The sequence below is a fragment of the Pipistrellus kuhlii genome, unplaced genomic scaffold (assembly GCF_014108245.1).
Source record: "Pipistrellus kuhlii isolate mPipKuh1 unplaced genomic scaffold, mPipKuh1.p scaffold_m20_p_1, whole genome shotgun sequence".
Taxonomy (NCBI): domain Eukaryota; kingdom Metazoa; phylum Chordata; class Mammalia; order Chiroptera; family Vespertilionidae; genus Pipistrellus; species Pipistrellus kuhlii.
Genome location: NW_023425404.1, coordinates 172,206,465 through 172,220,496, shown reverse-complemented (window position 1 = coordinate 172,220,496; position 14,032 = coordinate 172,206,465). Strand labels below are relative to the sequence as shown.

Below are 14,032 nucleotides of genomic sequence, written 5' to 3'. Positions count from 1 at the left end.
TCCTCTGGCATCTCATCATTATAACAATTGAACTGAATGTTATTGGAGGACCTGCTGTAATTACAAGTGAAAACTTCTCTTTCAAAGTTTCCAGAAATTATATAAATGGTACTGATTTCACCCTTCTAAAAAATTTGAGCTTTGTCATAATGGTCCCCTACTGTGCATGAGGTGAAATGCATAAAAAGCACTGAGTGCTTATATTAAGTATTTTACATTCTTACTGGTTTATTGATAAAGCCCAAGGTACTTCTGGGGGAGATTTATGAATGTGCTAATGAACTACCTTAACAACTCAAGCTGCGTTGGAGGTTAAGCCTTATAGGACATTTGGTCTTGTCCTAAACACACACTGAGTAATTGGGTCCATGTCAAAAAGTCCTTAATTCTGTAAACCAAAAGTAGAAATAAATGTTATGATCAATTTGAACCTGGGGATGTCTTCTAAGTGTGGACATTTTGGACAGGATCAAATATCAAGGACCATATGGCCTGGACCAGATATGCTTCTAGATATTTCTGATGAGACCAAATTTCAAGGACCTTTGGCCTGGAGCAAATGTCTCCATGGATGTTTTGTGCAGAACCAAATATCTACTAATCTAGGTGAGGAAGCTATTTTTTTTTTTTTTAACTGAAGTGAAAAAAGCAGGCTTTTCAGATCACTTCAGAGGAACACTTTAAAAACATTATTCGAAAACATACTGCGAATTGTTTTGGCCAGTCAGTGTTTATTGTTTTAGCTCTCTCTGAACAAATATTTTAAAGAGCAACTGCAAAGAACAGAATTTGATAAGGATAGAACTCTTTTTTTCTCTCTTATTTTTGATATGAGTATAAAACTGGTAAGACTGACTTTAAGAATATTTTCTCTCACAAATAATGGAGGCTATATATAGTGCGGGGCAAACCTACTTTTGCCTCCTGTTACGTAGGTGATCAGAAGATCACCCCATGAGAAGGAGTATCCTTTATTTACTAAAGACTTTTGGTTAAAATGGAGTTGCCAATATTGGTTTTACTTTCCCATTTATACCTTGAACCATTGGGTCATATATTTATTTGGTATAGAAAAAATTTTTTAGCTTTACTATCCTTATTATTCTTTAAGACTTTCCAGAGGCTTATGAGGAGTGTTTTAGTGTTTTTTGTTTTGTTTTGTTTTGCCAGATCACCTACCCAACCTGGATCTCACCGCATTTTGGACATGACTGAGCCGGTTCAATGGGCCAGATACCACTGGCAGCGGCTGATGGGCGGTCCCAACAGGGAGGAGGATGAGAGGCCATACAGCTATTCCTCGCTGCTTGCCTGCGGGAGCAAGTCCTCTCAGACCCCGAGACTGGCGGGAAGGCACCGGGTGGTTGTTCCCCACCTCCAGCCCTTCAAGGAGGAGTATGAAAAGTTCTCTGGGACCTATGTGAATAACCGAATACGAACGACAAAGTACACGCTTCTGAATTTTGTGCCAAGAAATTTATTTGAACAATTTCACAGGTACTTTTAGTTTTGGGGAAAATAACTTTGTTCTTATCATTCTAGAGTAGGGGTGTCGAACTCAATCAGAGAAGGGGCCAAAATCTAAAATCCAGCCTAAATCGCGGGCTGAATGGTTTACTGAACAGTCATAAACTGACAATGTTAACCAGAAATGTGAATTTAAAATGAGTGGAACAATCTTTTCCTTAACAGTGCTGTTAACCAACTCACATGCTATCAAGGATTTGGCCCGCAGGCCTTGTGTTTGACACGAGTGTTCTAGAGGATATGAAAGATTTTTCATGTTCATAACATTGTATGTTACTTAGGCTGAGACTTTTGACATGGTCTTTGGCGATTCTGGTAGGGTCTGTCATGGAATGATGTCCACTTACATTCACATAGCACCTTATATAGTTGACAACATGCTTTTTCTTGACCAGGGAAGACATTGTTATCCTCTTCGTATGGATCAGGAAACTAGGTTTGGCATTGTGGTTAGCCAGTTCTTAGGTGAAACAATAAAATCTGGTTTAATATCTATTGGCTCTCCCATATGAATTTAGGCACTGAAGGAAATGCAAGTTTACATGGGGCCCCTTTCCTGTGGATTTGGTCATTTGGCAAGTGAAGCAAGATGTGTATACAAACAGCGGAAAGAGAGAGTGGATGTGAAGAGAGTTAAAAAGGGCTGCCTAGTAGGATGGAAGCCTCAGAAAGAGAAAGGATGCTGATCGCCATGGCAGCAGAAGGGGAAGTGGCATTTGAACTGGATTATAGAGGATGGAGAGATATAAGCAGAGGTGTCGGCACAGCACATGTCTGCTGGAGGAAGGGGTGTGCCCAACAGTCGCACAGAAGATTTTCTTGAGGCCTGGGAAGTTATACGTTCAGACTAACACAATGAGAGGCAAACTAAAGGCAGAGAGATCATTCAGGAAGATACCGTGTATGTCCTGGTGAGTTGTAAGAGAGACCTGAACTTAGATCAATGAAAAGAAAGATAATCTGTTGCAGATACTATGGACTAGATATGGGGAATTAAGGAAAAAGATGGTGTGACCATGTTGAGCTGAGATGACCAAAAGGATTAACAGAAAAATTAAAGGCAGAAATAAAAAAAAGAAGCTTGGCTGGAAGATTATTTTGTTTTTATAAATGTTGAGTTTGAGATGTTAATGGGAGTACAGCGATTCTCAACAATCGATATTCATTCTCATCATTCTCTCTATATGTGTTCCACATGCATTCATTGAATAGTGATGGGTTTAATGTATACATGTGGCCTGGCTGGTCTGGCTCAGTTGGTGTGTATCTTCCCATACACCAAGAGGTCACCAGTTCAGTTTCGGTTGGGGCACATGCCTAGGTTGCAAGCTTGATCCCCAGTCTATTACATGCCGATTTATATTTTTTCTTTCATTGATGTTTCCCTGTCTCTCTCCTTCTCCTTTCCTCTCTAAAATCAATAAAAGTATATTTTAACAAATAATAAAATAAAGTACTCATGTGAATTGGTTAAATTAATCCCTTTAAATGCTATGGGTGTTTCTGCATTTTATGGGGTTTGCACTCTACTGCACTTTGAATAGTTCAGGGCCAGTGCTGAGATTTGGGTGTAGTCCACATAAGTAGCCAAAGGATTTAAGGACAAAAATTTTTCAGAGTAAAAGGAGTTGGAGGTTAGGAAGGAGAAATGTGAGTAGATTATTTTGAAAAGTTTAACAGGAAAAATATGTGATGAAAATTCAAGGGGCTATGCGGCATTGAGATTTTGTTTGTTTCTTTTAAGATAAAGAGCCACTTGAATTTACCTTGCAGGCCAGTGGAGGAGTTTTTAAATATATAACATAGAGGAATGGAGGAAGTTCCTGAAAAAGTGGTTCTGAATAGCATCAAAGCAGAAATAAGAAGTTGGTCTCAAGGGGGAAAAACCTCTCAGGCTTTTCTACCAATTTTGAGCCTTGTTTGATTGTAATGTTTGGCCATACAAATTGACTTCTGAAGGGTGGATGGTTGTATCATTTAAAAAAGTTATTTTTATAACCCATAACACTGAATTTCCTGTCAGCTTTTGAACTTTTGAAGATAAAGTAGTATTTCCTATTATGCTTTATTCTAGAAGCCTGCTGCATGAAAATTCATGCACTGGAGGGGGTTGTTCCTCAGTCTGGCCTTCCCCCTCTCACAGTTTGGGAGCTCTCAGGGGTGGGAGGTGACCCAGTGGTCAGGAGAAGACAACACCCCCATCACATCTCTGCTGCTGCCACTGCTGGCAGCACAAACCTAGGCCAGCCCGGTTACCTGAGCCTTGGGCGGCCCTGGGCGGCTGGGAAGCTGAAGGTGGGTCCAGCCGCACCATGCACCTGCAACATCCCCAGTGGAACTGAAAGGACTGGAGGACTTTGGTGGGGCTGAAGGGACTGGGCACCGCCATCTTGTGGCTATGGGTGCTGCCATCTTGTGGCTATGGGAGCTGCCATCTTTGTGATAGTATGACAGTCAATTTGCATATTCCCTCTTTATTAGATAGGATCATGTGTCACACACTCAAGACTGTCAAACTCCAGTATTTACTGTTACATATTTAATAAATACTACCTCTCATTTATTAAAGTATCCCTTGTGCTAGATGTTTACAGGAGTAATAAATTGTTGGTTCAGGTTTTTTATATTTTGCTAGTTCTTTATTCTGTATCATCTAAAGTCAGCTAATAAACACCTGTAAGAAAACACCCTGAGGTTTTTTTCTCCTCTTTTGCTTTAGGTGTTTATGTGATTTGTTTACAAACTCCTTGTGTGTGTTTCTTTGCAGAGCCGCCAATTTATATTTCCTGTTTCTAGTCGTCCTGAACTGGGTGCCTTTGGTAGAGGCCTTCCAAAAGGAAATTACGATGCTGCCTCTGGTGGTGGTCCTTACCATCATCGCAATTAAAGATGGCTTGGAAGATTACCGAAAATACAAAATTGACAAGCAGATCAACAACTTATTAACCAAAGTTTACAGTAGGTAAGCGTAACAGGACCTGTCCTGGGAATACACATGCATTATTTAGAAGCTTTCAGATTGTTACTTTTTCCCCCTTAGGTGTGACCAAGACCCTGGTGGTGGTGGTGGTGGTGATGATATTTTCAACTACAATAATATGTATTAGTGACTTTAATTCGTGTGTCATAGGAAAACAAAAGTGTATGAGATGTTGTCAATCCAGGACAAAAGCCTCTATAACTTATAAGTGAAACAGAAAGAATAAAACTTAAAGCCATCAGAAGGAAAGTAAGCAGATAGGTTTTCATCTTTGATGATACAGTTTGGAATTAGAAGAGGGTGGGGTATGAAAAATATGAATGAATATGGAGAACAAGATGGAATATGAAAAGAAGAAGACAAGAGCTGTCTGGAGAAAAGGGATTCTATAAAATGAAGAAAAATGTTCTTTGGGGGCACAAAAGAGGCTAATAAAACCTTCCCACTGCAGCCATAGTTTAGGACTGTGTTAACCAGTATTTTTATTAAATGGCTAGTGGTCCAGTGCACGAATTTGTGCACATTGAAAGGAAATTAATTAGAAGAAATATTTTAATATCGCTATTCATCCTTTCTCTATAATAAAAGTGTCAATCAAATTCACGATTGACAGTGTCAGATGGAAACACATGCGTTTGATTAGCACCAGCAAGAGCTTTATATGTATCATGCTTACACGAGTCAACTTAGCCTTTTATAGATATAGAATATACCTGCTTAATCAGACCTGCTTCCTGAATTAGCTAAACCTTTTCTAGCCCAGTGAAGCATGCCAACTTTTCTCAGGTAATTGAAAGCAACACAGCAGTAAATATCAACATGAAGCAGATTATTATTGTAGATCACGCAGGAAGAACAAAGGGTAAACTATTTAACTGCAGCAGTGTTTAACTAAAGTCTGCACAAAGAGAAAACCTGAAGTCATTTTCAAGGTCCACCATTTCTTCTTTTCAGTCGAGTCAAGTTTCTAAGCTTTCTAAATCTCCCATTTTCCAGCTCATGAAAAGACAATAGGATTCCACCGAGTCTCCTATCTACCTCCTCTAGGACTTCTGTGAGGATCAAATGAGATGAAGCAAGGGGAAATACTTCACAGACATTTGGTTGAAGTGTAAAATGTTTCTACCTGGGTGTTCCTGGGCTGAAGAACCTGCATGGAGGCTAGTTGCTAGGGAGAGGAAACCAGGCATTGCTACGTGATGTCATTACCCAGCACCCACATTGATTTTTTCTGGGCTGGCCATGGGGTCTCGGCAGCAATGGCTGTGATTTGGTGGGCTTTCACTCTGGGGTGGTGGCGGGACCTGTGTCCCACTTGGGAGAAGCCAAGAGTTGCTTTGTGGGCACTAGGTCTGCAGTGCCATTTCTTTGTAAATGGCCAGTAACCGTCATGGCAGCTCCTGTGTTAAGCATCTGCCCCCTGGTGGTCAGTGCGCATCATAGCAACAGGTTGGACCGTGGGAAGGACATTTGGTGTAAATATATATCTATAAATAGACCTGTTTAAATGGTGGTATAATGATTTTTTTAATGTTGTATCTAGGTATTTATTTCATTTCTTTTATATTTAATTACCCTTCCTTCCTGCCACATGGAAGCTCTCTGAGAGCAGATGTTGTGTCTTGTGTATTTCTGGATCCTTGACACTTTGACCACAGGGTAGATGCAGAAAACACTTCATGTACAAAAAACCCATCAAACAGTAATTTTAACTTTATTCCAGGTTTATACTCAAATAATTAGTGGTTCAAAATCTCACAGGAAAAAAAAAAAAAGAGATGAAAATGTGTTTTAGGAGCTAATAACTAAATTTTCAGGAAAAGTAAGTTGTGCAATTTGGATTTTATAATTATGTGGCTTCCCTTTTAGCATTGAATAGGTTAAAATTCACTCTAATACTTTAAACGTGCTTTAAATTGTACAGTGAAGCTTAAAAAACTATTGTATATGTTTTTAGCTAGATATTCTATTTAAACTTTTTTTTTTTTTAATTTTAGGAAAGAGAAAAAATACCTTGATTGCTGCTGGAAAGATGTTACTGTTGGGGACTTTATTCGCCTTTCCTGTAACGAGGTCATTCCTGCAGATATGGTCTTACTCTTTTCCACCGATCCAGATGGGATCTGTCATATTGAGACTTCTGGGCTTGACGGAGAGAGCAATTTAAAACAGAGGCAGGTGGTTCGGGGATACGCAGAGCAGGTAAATAACTTGTCGGCAGTTGGTGGCATTAACTAATTTTCTTTTTAGAAAATGACTAAGCTTACTTTCACATGTATAGATAAAGAGATTTTAAATTTTATTTTTACCATTAAAAAATGCAATCCCAGAAGGCTTACTACAGCTCTGGTATCAGTGGACGTGCGCTATACTTTGTAGATAATAGGATATAATGACTTCGGAGTTGAAGCATTTCAGTTGGACAATCATATATTATTTGGAACTGAGTTACAGGCACCTAGCAGAATTATTTTGACGTTGGGTGGGAGGAGACGATGCAATATGCAGATCATGTATCATCGACTTGTATACTTGAAATCCATATAATTTTATTGACCAGTGTCACCCCAATAAATTTAATTTTAAAAGAATTATTTTGCAATTTGGGAAATTACTTTGTAACAGAAATAATCATCTTCTCATTTATATTTCTTAAGCTTAGACCTTATGATATTGAAGCTGGAGACATAAATAGATCATTGTTCCTAAAAACCTATAGTTACTTATTTACCAAGGCCTTTTAAGACTTTTGTAGCTTCTCATACCACAGAGCTCCTAGACCTTTCATGGGCTATGGTAAGAGAATCAAGAACATTGAAGTTATATTCATTAGCATGAATATAATGAGTCCCAACTCAGCTATTTAATTACTGCGGGATTTTAAGCAACTCACGAGCATACTTGATGCATCAGTTTCTTTATCTTAAGACGGAAATGATGTCTCCTTCAGAGCATTGCTGAGAAACTCAAGTGAAGTAATACACATAAAAGCATTGTACAAAGTGCCTAAATAGCAGTTTTCCTTCCCTTTCTCTAGAAGCACTTGAGATGAAGTATTTTAAAATGTAATGGTCTTCTTCTCCATGAACCACTGTTGGGTCAGATTTTCTTCATCTTATACTTGGAAGCCAGAAAATATGTTAACCAGAGAAATAAATACCTTTATCTTTAGTAAATTTCAACACCTGATGTCAGAACAGCCCTACTTTCAGCCTATGTATTTAGACCTCTGATCGATAGGCTGCTGAGCTTACTGTCATTGTCACCTTGGTAAGCATTCTTCTACCTGAGACATTGGTAAAAGTCTTGGAATTTTATTACATACCACTAAATATCTACGTTGAGGGTGACGCTGGTTAATTAATCAGCCCACTTTGGATTCAATTAAAGGTGAATTAAGGTTGAGCACTCTGACATTCCATGACCTCGATTCTAATCCTGGTTCTAAATTTTTTTTTCTTGTTTTGAGACCTTTAGCCAATTACTGATCCTCTTTGGGTCTTGCTCTCTTCATCTATTAATTAGACCTAATTATAGTACTACTTGGGGCTAGGAAGAAGAAATTAACCAGTTAACTGCTATGATGTTTTGAATCTAATTTAAAAAGGTTCACTGCTTGTGTCTATAGACGCTTCTGGCATACAAATGGTTAATTAATATATTTACAGTGCATAATATAGATTCAGTGCATCAAAAGAACTGAACAGTATTATTAGTAAATCAAACTACATGATCATAACTCACATTTTCCATATATATTAATATTTCACAAGCTGTATCAATAGCATTTTTTTGTTAGCCATAAAACCTCATAAAAATAAAATGAAAATGAGATAGGGTGGGCTTGGATTGTTCATAGTGAATCCATACCTATGTCTTTAAAGACACTTTGCTTATTTGCCCATTGGTTTTATAAAGCGTTCTAAAATTATTGTTTTCTCCATTAGAGTATTTTGTAAGATATTAATGTCTAGCTCATTTTTTAACTTTTCAATAAAATATACTGAGATCAAATGCATATGTGCTCAAAGTCTTCACATATACATTTACCATCAGAAAATATCTATATGGTCGAAGAACAACAACAGTGTTTTCATCTTTTCAGTGCCTTCTAGATAAGTGGTTACTATATGAGTAGAAGCTCTCTTCCGTAGAGTCCTGTATAGATTCCAGTATGTGATTTGGACATTCCTATTGCCTGCCTATGCCTACTAATGCTCTAGGACACACATGTCAAACACAAGGCCCGTGGGCCAAATCTGGCCCGCCAGGCCTTGCAATGTGGCCCGCACCGCGCTGTCATCACTGCACTCCGCTGCGTTCCATCACAATGACACGCGGTGACATAGGAGGCTTGTGATCTCGCCGGCCGCCTCGCCGGCCGCCGTACTTGCTATCTATTACGCATGCGCATAGATAACAAGTCATGCGAGATTCAGGAGGCGTGACCTATAGTCCGGCATCCGATGTGGTTGTGCGGGTGGCAGAGCAGAGGAGAGAGTGAGTGTGCGGGCATAAAAAATACACAGCAGAAGCTGCCAGTTCCTGGCATAAAGTGCAGGCATAAAAATCGCAACAGAATCTGCTATCTGTACCCAGCCAGGCATTTATTGACTGAATTTTTTTTTCTCCACTCCATCTGCCAAATCAAGCTATCCCTGTGCAGTTTTCAACTTTTTCCTTCTAACGTAGATTTCCAATAAACTACATCTTTTACTGCCAATATTGATCCCAAAATGTCCAGGAAAAGAAAAGAAAAGTTGACGGTGAAGGCAGACAATTTAATGACAAATGGGAAAATGAATACATGTTTGTGCTTAGAGAGGGCAAACCAGTGTGTATATTGTGTTATGAGACAGTGTCGGTGATGAAAGAGTACAATATACGTCGTCATTTTGACACCAAACATAATGTTAAGTATGGCAAATATACTTTGGAAGAAAAGCATAAAATTGTTAAAGAACTAAAAGGCAAACTACAATCACAGCAGCAAATGTTTACAAAGGCTACAGCGAAAAATGATGCTGCAGTGAAAGCAAGCTTTATAGTGGCTGAAGAAATTGCCCGTACTTCAAGGTGTTTTTCAGAGGGTGCCTTTTTGAAGCAATGCATGCTAAAAGTGTGTGAGCAAGTATGCCCAGACCAGATACAGAGTTTTCAAAATGTCAGTTTGTCAAGAAACACCATTGCAGATAGAGTTCAAGAACTCTCAGGAAATCTATCATCACAGCTGGCCGAACAGGCATGCAGTTATCTCGCTTTTTCACTTGCTATCGATGAAGCACAAACAACACTGATACAGCGCAGCTGTCCATCTTTATACGTGCTACGAAGACCGACCTCTCTGTCACTGAGGAACTTTTGGATGTAGCTGCCATGCATGGGACGACGACTGGTAGAGATATATTTGAGGCTGTGGAGAAATCTATAAATAATTTTAAATTACCCTGGGAAAAGTTGGTGGGGCTAACTACCGAAGGCGCACCTTCAATGTGCGGAGAAAAGAAAGGCTTGGTTGGACTAATGAAGGAAAGAATGCAAAAAAGTCACTGCCACACACCCTTGATTACTTATCATTGCATTATCCACCAAGAGGCTATGTGTGGAAAAGTTCTGGACATGAATGACATAATGACCACAGTCATTAAAACTATTAACTTTATACGGGCACGTGGCCTGAATCATCGCCAGTTCCAGCAGTTTTTACAGGAGATGGGTGCAGAGCATGGAGACGTGCCATACCACACAGAAGTAAGATGGCTGAGCAAGAGCGCAGTCCTCAAAAGATTTTTTGAGCTCAGAGAACAAATTGCTCTTTTCATGGAAAGTAAAGGAAAGCCCTTGCCTGAACTGTCGGATCCCGCCTGGCTATGTGATTTTGCTATGATGTGTGACATATGCGAGCATCTCGCCCAACTGAATCTGAAGCTGCAGGGACGCAAACAAGTCATCACAAAGATGTCTGACATGATCACAGCATTCCAGCGTAAACTTCAACTATGGAAGTCCCAACTGGAACAGGACAATCTTGCCCACTTTCCCGTTTGTTTGAGTATCTCAACCACTATTTCTGGTACTTTTCCTTGCAGTCGGCTGGCTACCAAAGTTAGCCGTTTACTAAGTGAATTTGAGCGGCGTTTCTCTGACTTTAGAACACAGCACTCAGGCTTTGACATCTTTGCCAATCCTTTTACAGTTGATGTCAACAATGTGCCCCATCACCTTCAGATGGAGATAATCGAGCTTCAGTCTGACAGTGGCCTGAAATCAAGGTTTCAGGATGTTGAAATTGAGGACTTCTACCCTCTACTGCCCCCTGACTCAATGCCAGAGCTCCGACTTCATGCTGCCCGTATTCTCTCCATGTTCGGGAGCACCTATCTTTGTGAACAGATGTTTTCAATAATGAATCTGAACAAAAACAAGCACAGATCACGCATTACCGATGACAACCTCCATGCTGTTTTGCGGGTTGCTACAGCCCAAGAAATAAAACTGAACATTGACTCATTGATCCGGGGAAAACAGTGTCAGACATCTAGCCAGAAAACAAAACAATGAGCATTTTAGGTACATTCCAATATTACTGTTTTGCTTGATACCAATATTACTGTTTTGCTTGATAGCATGTGAGTTGGTTAACAGCACTGGTAAGGAAAAGATTGTTCCACTCATTTTAAATTCACATTTCTGGTTAACATTGTCAGTTTATGACTGTTCAGTAAACCATTTGGCCCGCGATTTAGGCTGGATTTTAGATTTTGGCCCCTTCTCTGATTGAGTTCGACACCCCTACTCTAGGACCATTCGGATCCAATTTCTTAATTCATAATTATGCTGATACTTTTCTTCATTTGGGCAATTTGTAATATAAACTTTGTGGCAAGGAAGCCTTTGTTTTACCTTAAGAAATGGTGAAGGGATAAACACTTAAATCTTCTTGTTTTATGATTTAAAAATACGTGTCTAAATATATATTTTAGGACTCTGAAGTTGATCCTGAGAAATTCTCCAGTAGGATAGAATGTGAAAGTCCAAACAATGACCTCAACAGATTCCGAGGCTTCCTGTGAGTGATACATGGCTTACCTTTGTGGCTGTGAGTGGAATTGTGTGTTGCAATTATATTTAACTTGAGGTAAAACTTTATGTACTTATATCCAAGTTAAATCACTAATGGTCAATATGTTTAGGCAATTTATAAATTTGGTAAATATTTATCTACTAGAGGCCTGATTCGCAAAGATTCGTGCAAGAATGGGCCTTCCTTACCCTGGCTGCCGGCACTGCCTTTGCACCATCCAGAGCCACCTTTTCGCTCTGGCCCAGAGCCGCCTTTCCACCTTCCCATGCTGCCCAGAGGCCTGGAGTAATTGGGGTGGTGCAGAATGCCTGTTTCTGCCACCATGGCAATGATGCAAGCATCCTACCCCATCCCTGGCCGCTGGGCACCTGCATATGCAAATTAACCCATCATCTTTGTTGGGTTAATTTGCATACTCACTCCTCATTGGCTGGTGGGCATCGTGAAGGTACAGTTAATTTGCATCTTATTCTTTTATTAGTGAAGATGTATATTTTTAAAATAACAACAAAACCTTGTACTTAAGCTAATCCTAGAATCTCAGTGGTATAAGAATATCTTACTTAAGCTCCACATTAAGCCCACATTCTAGTTGTTTGAAAAGAGGTGTTTGGACAGAACTAACAGTTTAAGTGACATGAAAGGTTGGTGTCCTGCAGTTAAAGGAGCACATGGACAGTCTGGTTGGCAAGAGTTAGCCAAGGATTTGGAAATACATCATTGGAAGAACAATGTCAACAGTGTTCACTCTGAAGGCTTCTTGTGGTTTCCACATCCCTTTTGCATGAGCAGCTAGAATTATTTTAGCTTCTTTATTTTTAAAAGGAGACAATTTGACCTACTTATTAGGGATAATCTTGTGAAAAAATGGTAGAGTTACCAACTCATTTTCTGAGACCAGAATTATCCTTATAACATTACCCAGCTACCCAAATCAGTCAAAGACATTTAAAGAAATATCACTATCCCACATTAACCATATATGCAAAAATTCTAATAAAATTATAGCAAATCACATCCAACAATATATAAAAAGGATAATACACATCATGACCAGGTTTCGCATTTGAAAATCAAACTATGTGATTCACCATATTAAGAAACATATTAAAAAGGGAAATCCCTGTGATCATTTCATAGATGTAGAAAAAGTACTTGACAAAATTTAACTTTTGTTCTTGCAAACTGGAAATAGGGCACTTATGAAAAACCTATAGATAGCATCATACTTAATGGTAATGGACTAAATGCTCTTTTCCTAAGATTAGGAACAAGAGATAGATAATCACTTAACCATTTTTTTCAAACTAGAACTGGAGATTTTAGCTAGTGCAGTCAGACAAAGAAAGAAAGAAAGAAAGGAAGAAAGAAAGGAAGAAAGGACATAAAATAATAAAGAAGTAACACTTTTATTTACAGATGGTGTAATGGTTTTTGTAGAAAAGCTGATAAAAATCTATAAATAATAACTGGATTTAAGGATGTTATAGGAGACAAAAGCAATATAAAAACCTCAATTGTATTTCTGCATACTAGCAATGAGCAAATAGATATGTAATTTAAAAATATATAATGTACAATAGCAGCAGGAAAAATAAAATACTTAAGGATAAATTGGACAAGAGATGCAGAAGGCCACACAGTGAAGATTATTGAGCACTGTTGAGAGAAATTAAAGACCTGAATTTAAAGTAGAGACATACTCATGCATTGACTCAATGTTTTCATGTCAATTTGCCCCAAATTATTGTATAGATTTTGTGGCTATAAAATAAAAATTCCAGCAGGTTTTTTTTTTTTTTTTTAGACATTAACACGTTTATTCTAAACATTTATATGGAGATGCAAATTACCTATATTAACTAAAACAACTTTGAAAAAGAAGAGAGTTGAAGAGCTAACACCATCAGATTTCAAGATTTATTAAAAAGGTACAATAATCAAGCCAGTGTCATTTTGGCATAAAAATTGACCAATAGATCAATAGAAAATATGAAGTTCAGAAAGTAACACAGACATTTATGGACACATAGTATTTGATAAAGATGCAAAGGCAATTTAGTAAAGAAAGGTCCTTTTTTTAAATAGATGGTGCTGTAGCAATTGAATATCTGTATTAAAAAAAAAATTACAATGCAGGCTTCTCACCATTAAAAACATTACTTTAAAAGAAGGGTCCTATCCTTAAATGTAAACCTAAGATTATAAAATTTCTAGAAGAAAGCATAGGGTCAATCTTCAGTACCTTGGGTTAGGCAAATATTTCTTAGCTACAACAGTAAAAGTATAATCCACAAAAGCAAAAAAAAATTAAAAGAACTTCATAAAATTTAAAAACTTTTTTTCTTCAAATGACACTATTAAGTGATTGAAAATGTAAGTCACAAATCTGAAGAAAATATTTTCAATGGATATACATTACATTAAAAATATAGGCCCAA

The 14,032-nt window shown here is 38.3% G+C and overlaps 1 protein-coding gene across 9 annotated transcripts in view; it reads left to right on the top strand.

The window, feature by feature from the left end:
* The window catches only part of ATP10D (ATPase phospholipid transporting 10D (putative)), a 78,892-nt gene that overhangs the window by 18,682 nt on the left and 46,178 nt on the right, over positions 1-14,032 (top strand). For 8 of the 9 annotated variants that reach the window (XM_036417132.2, XM_045572877.1, XM_045572879.1 and 5 more), the window contains 4 exons: positions 1,171-1,497; positions 4,295-4,489; positions 6,505-6,709; positions 11,491-11,576. In XM_036417132.2, coding sequence (XP_036273025.1) covers positions 1,208-1,497; positions 4,295-4,489; positions 6,505-6,709; positions 11,491-11,576 — 776 coding nt within the window. In that variant the 5' untranslated portion in view covers positions 1,171-1,207. Of the gene's footprint in view, positions 1-1,170; positions 1,498-4,294; positions 4,490-6,504; positions 6,710-11,490; positions 11,577-14,032 lie in introns of those variants that run through there. The other variant, XM_036417152.1, reaches the window with a different exon arrangement.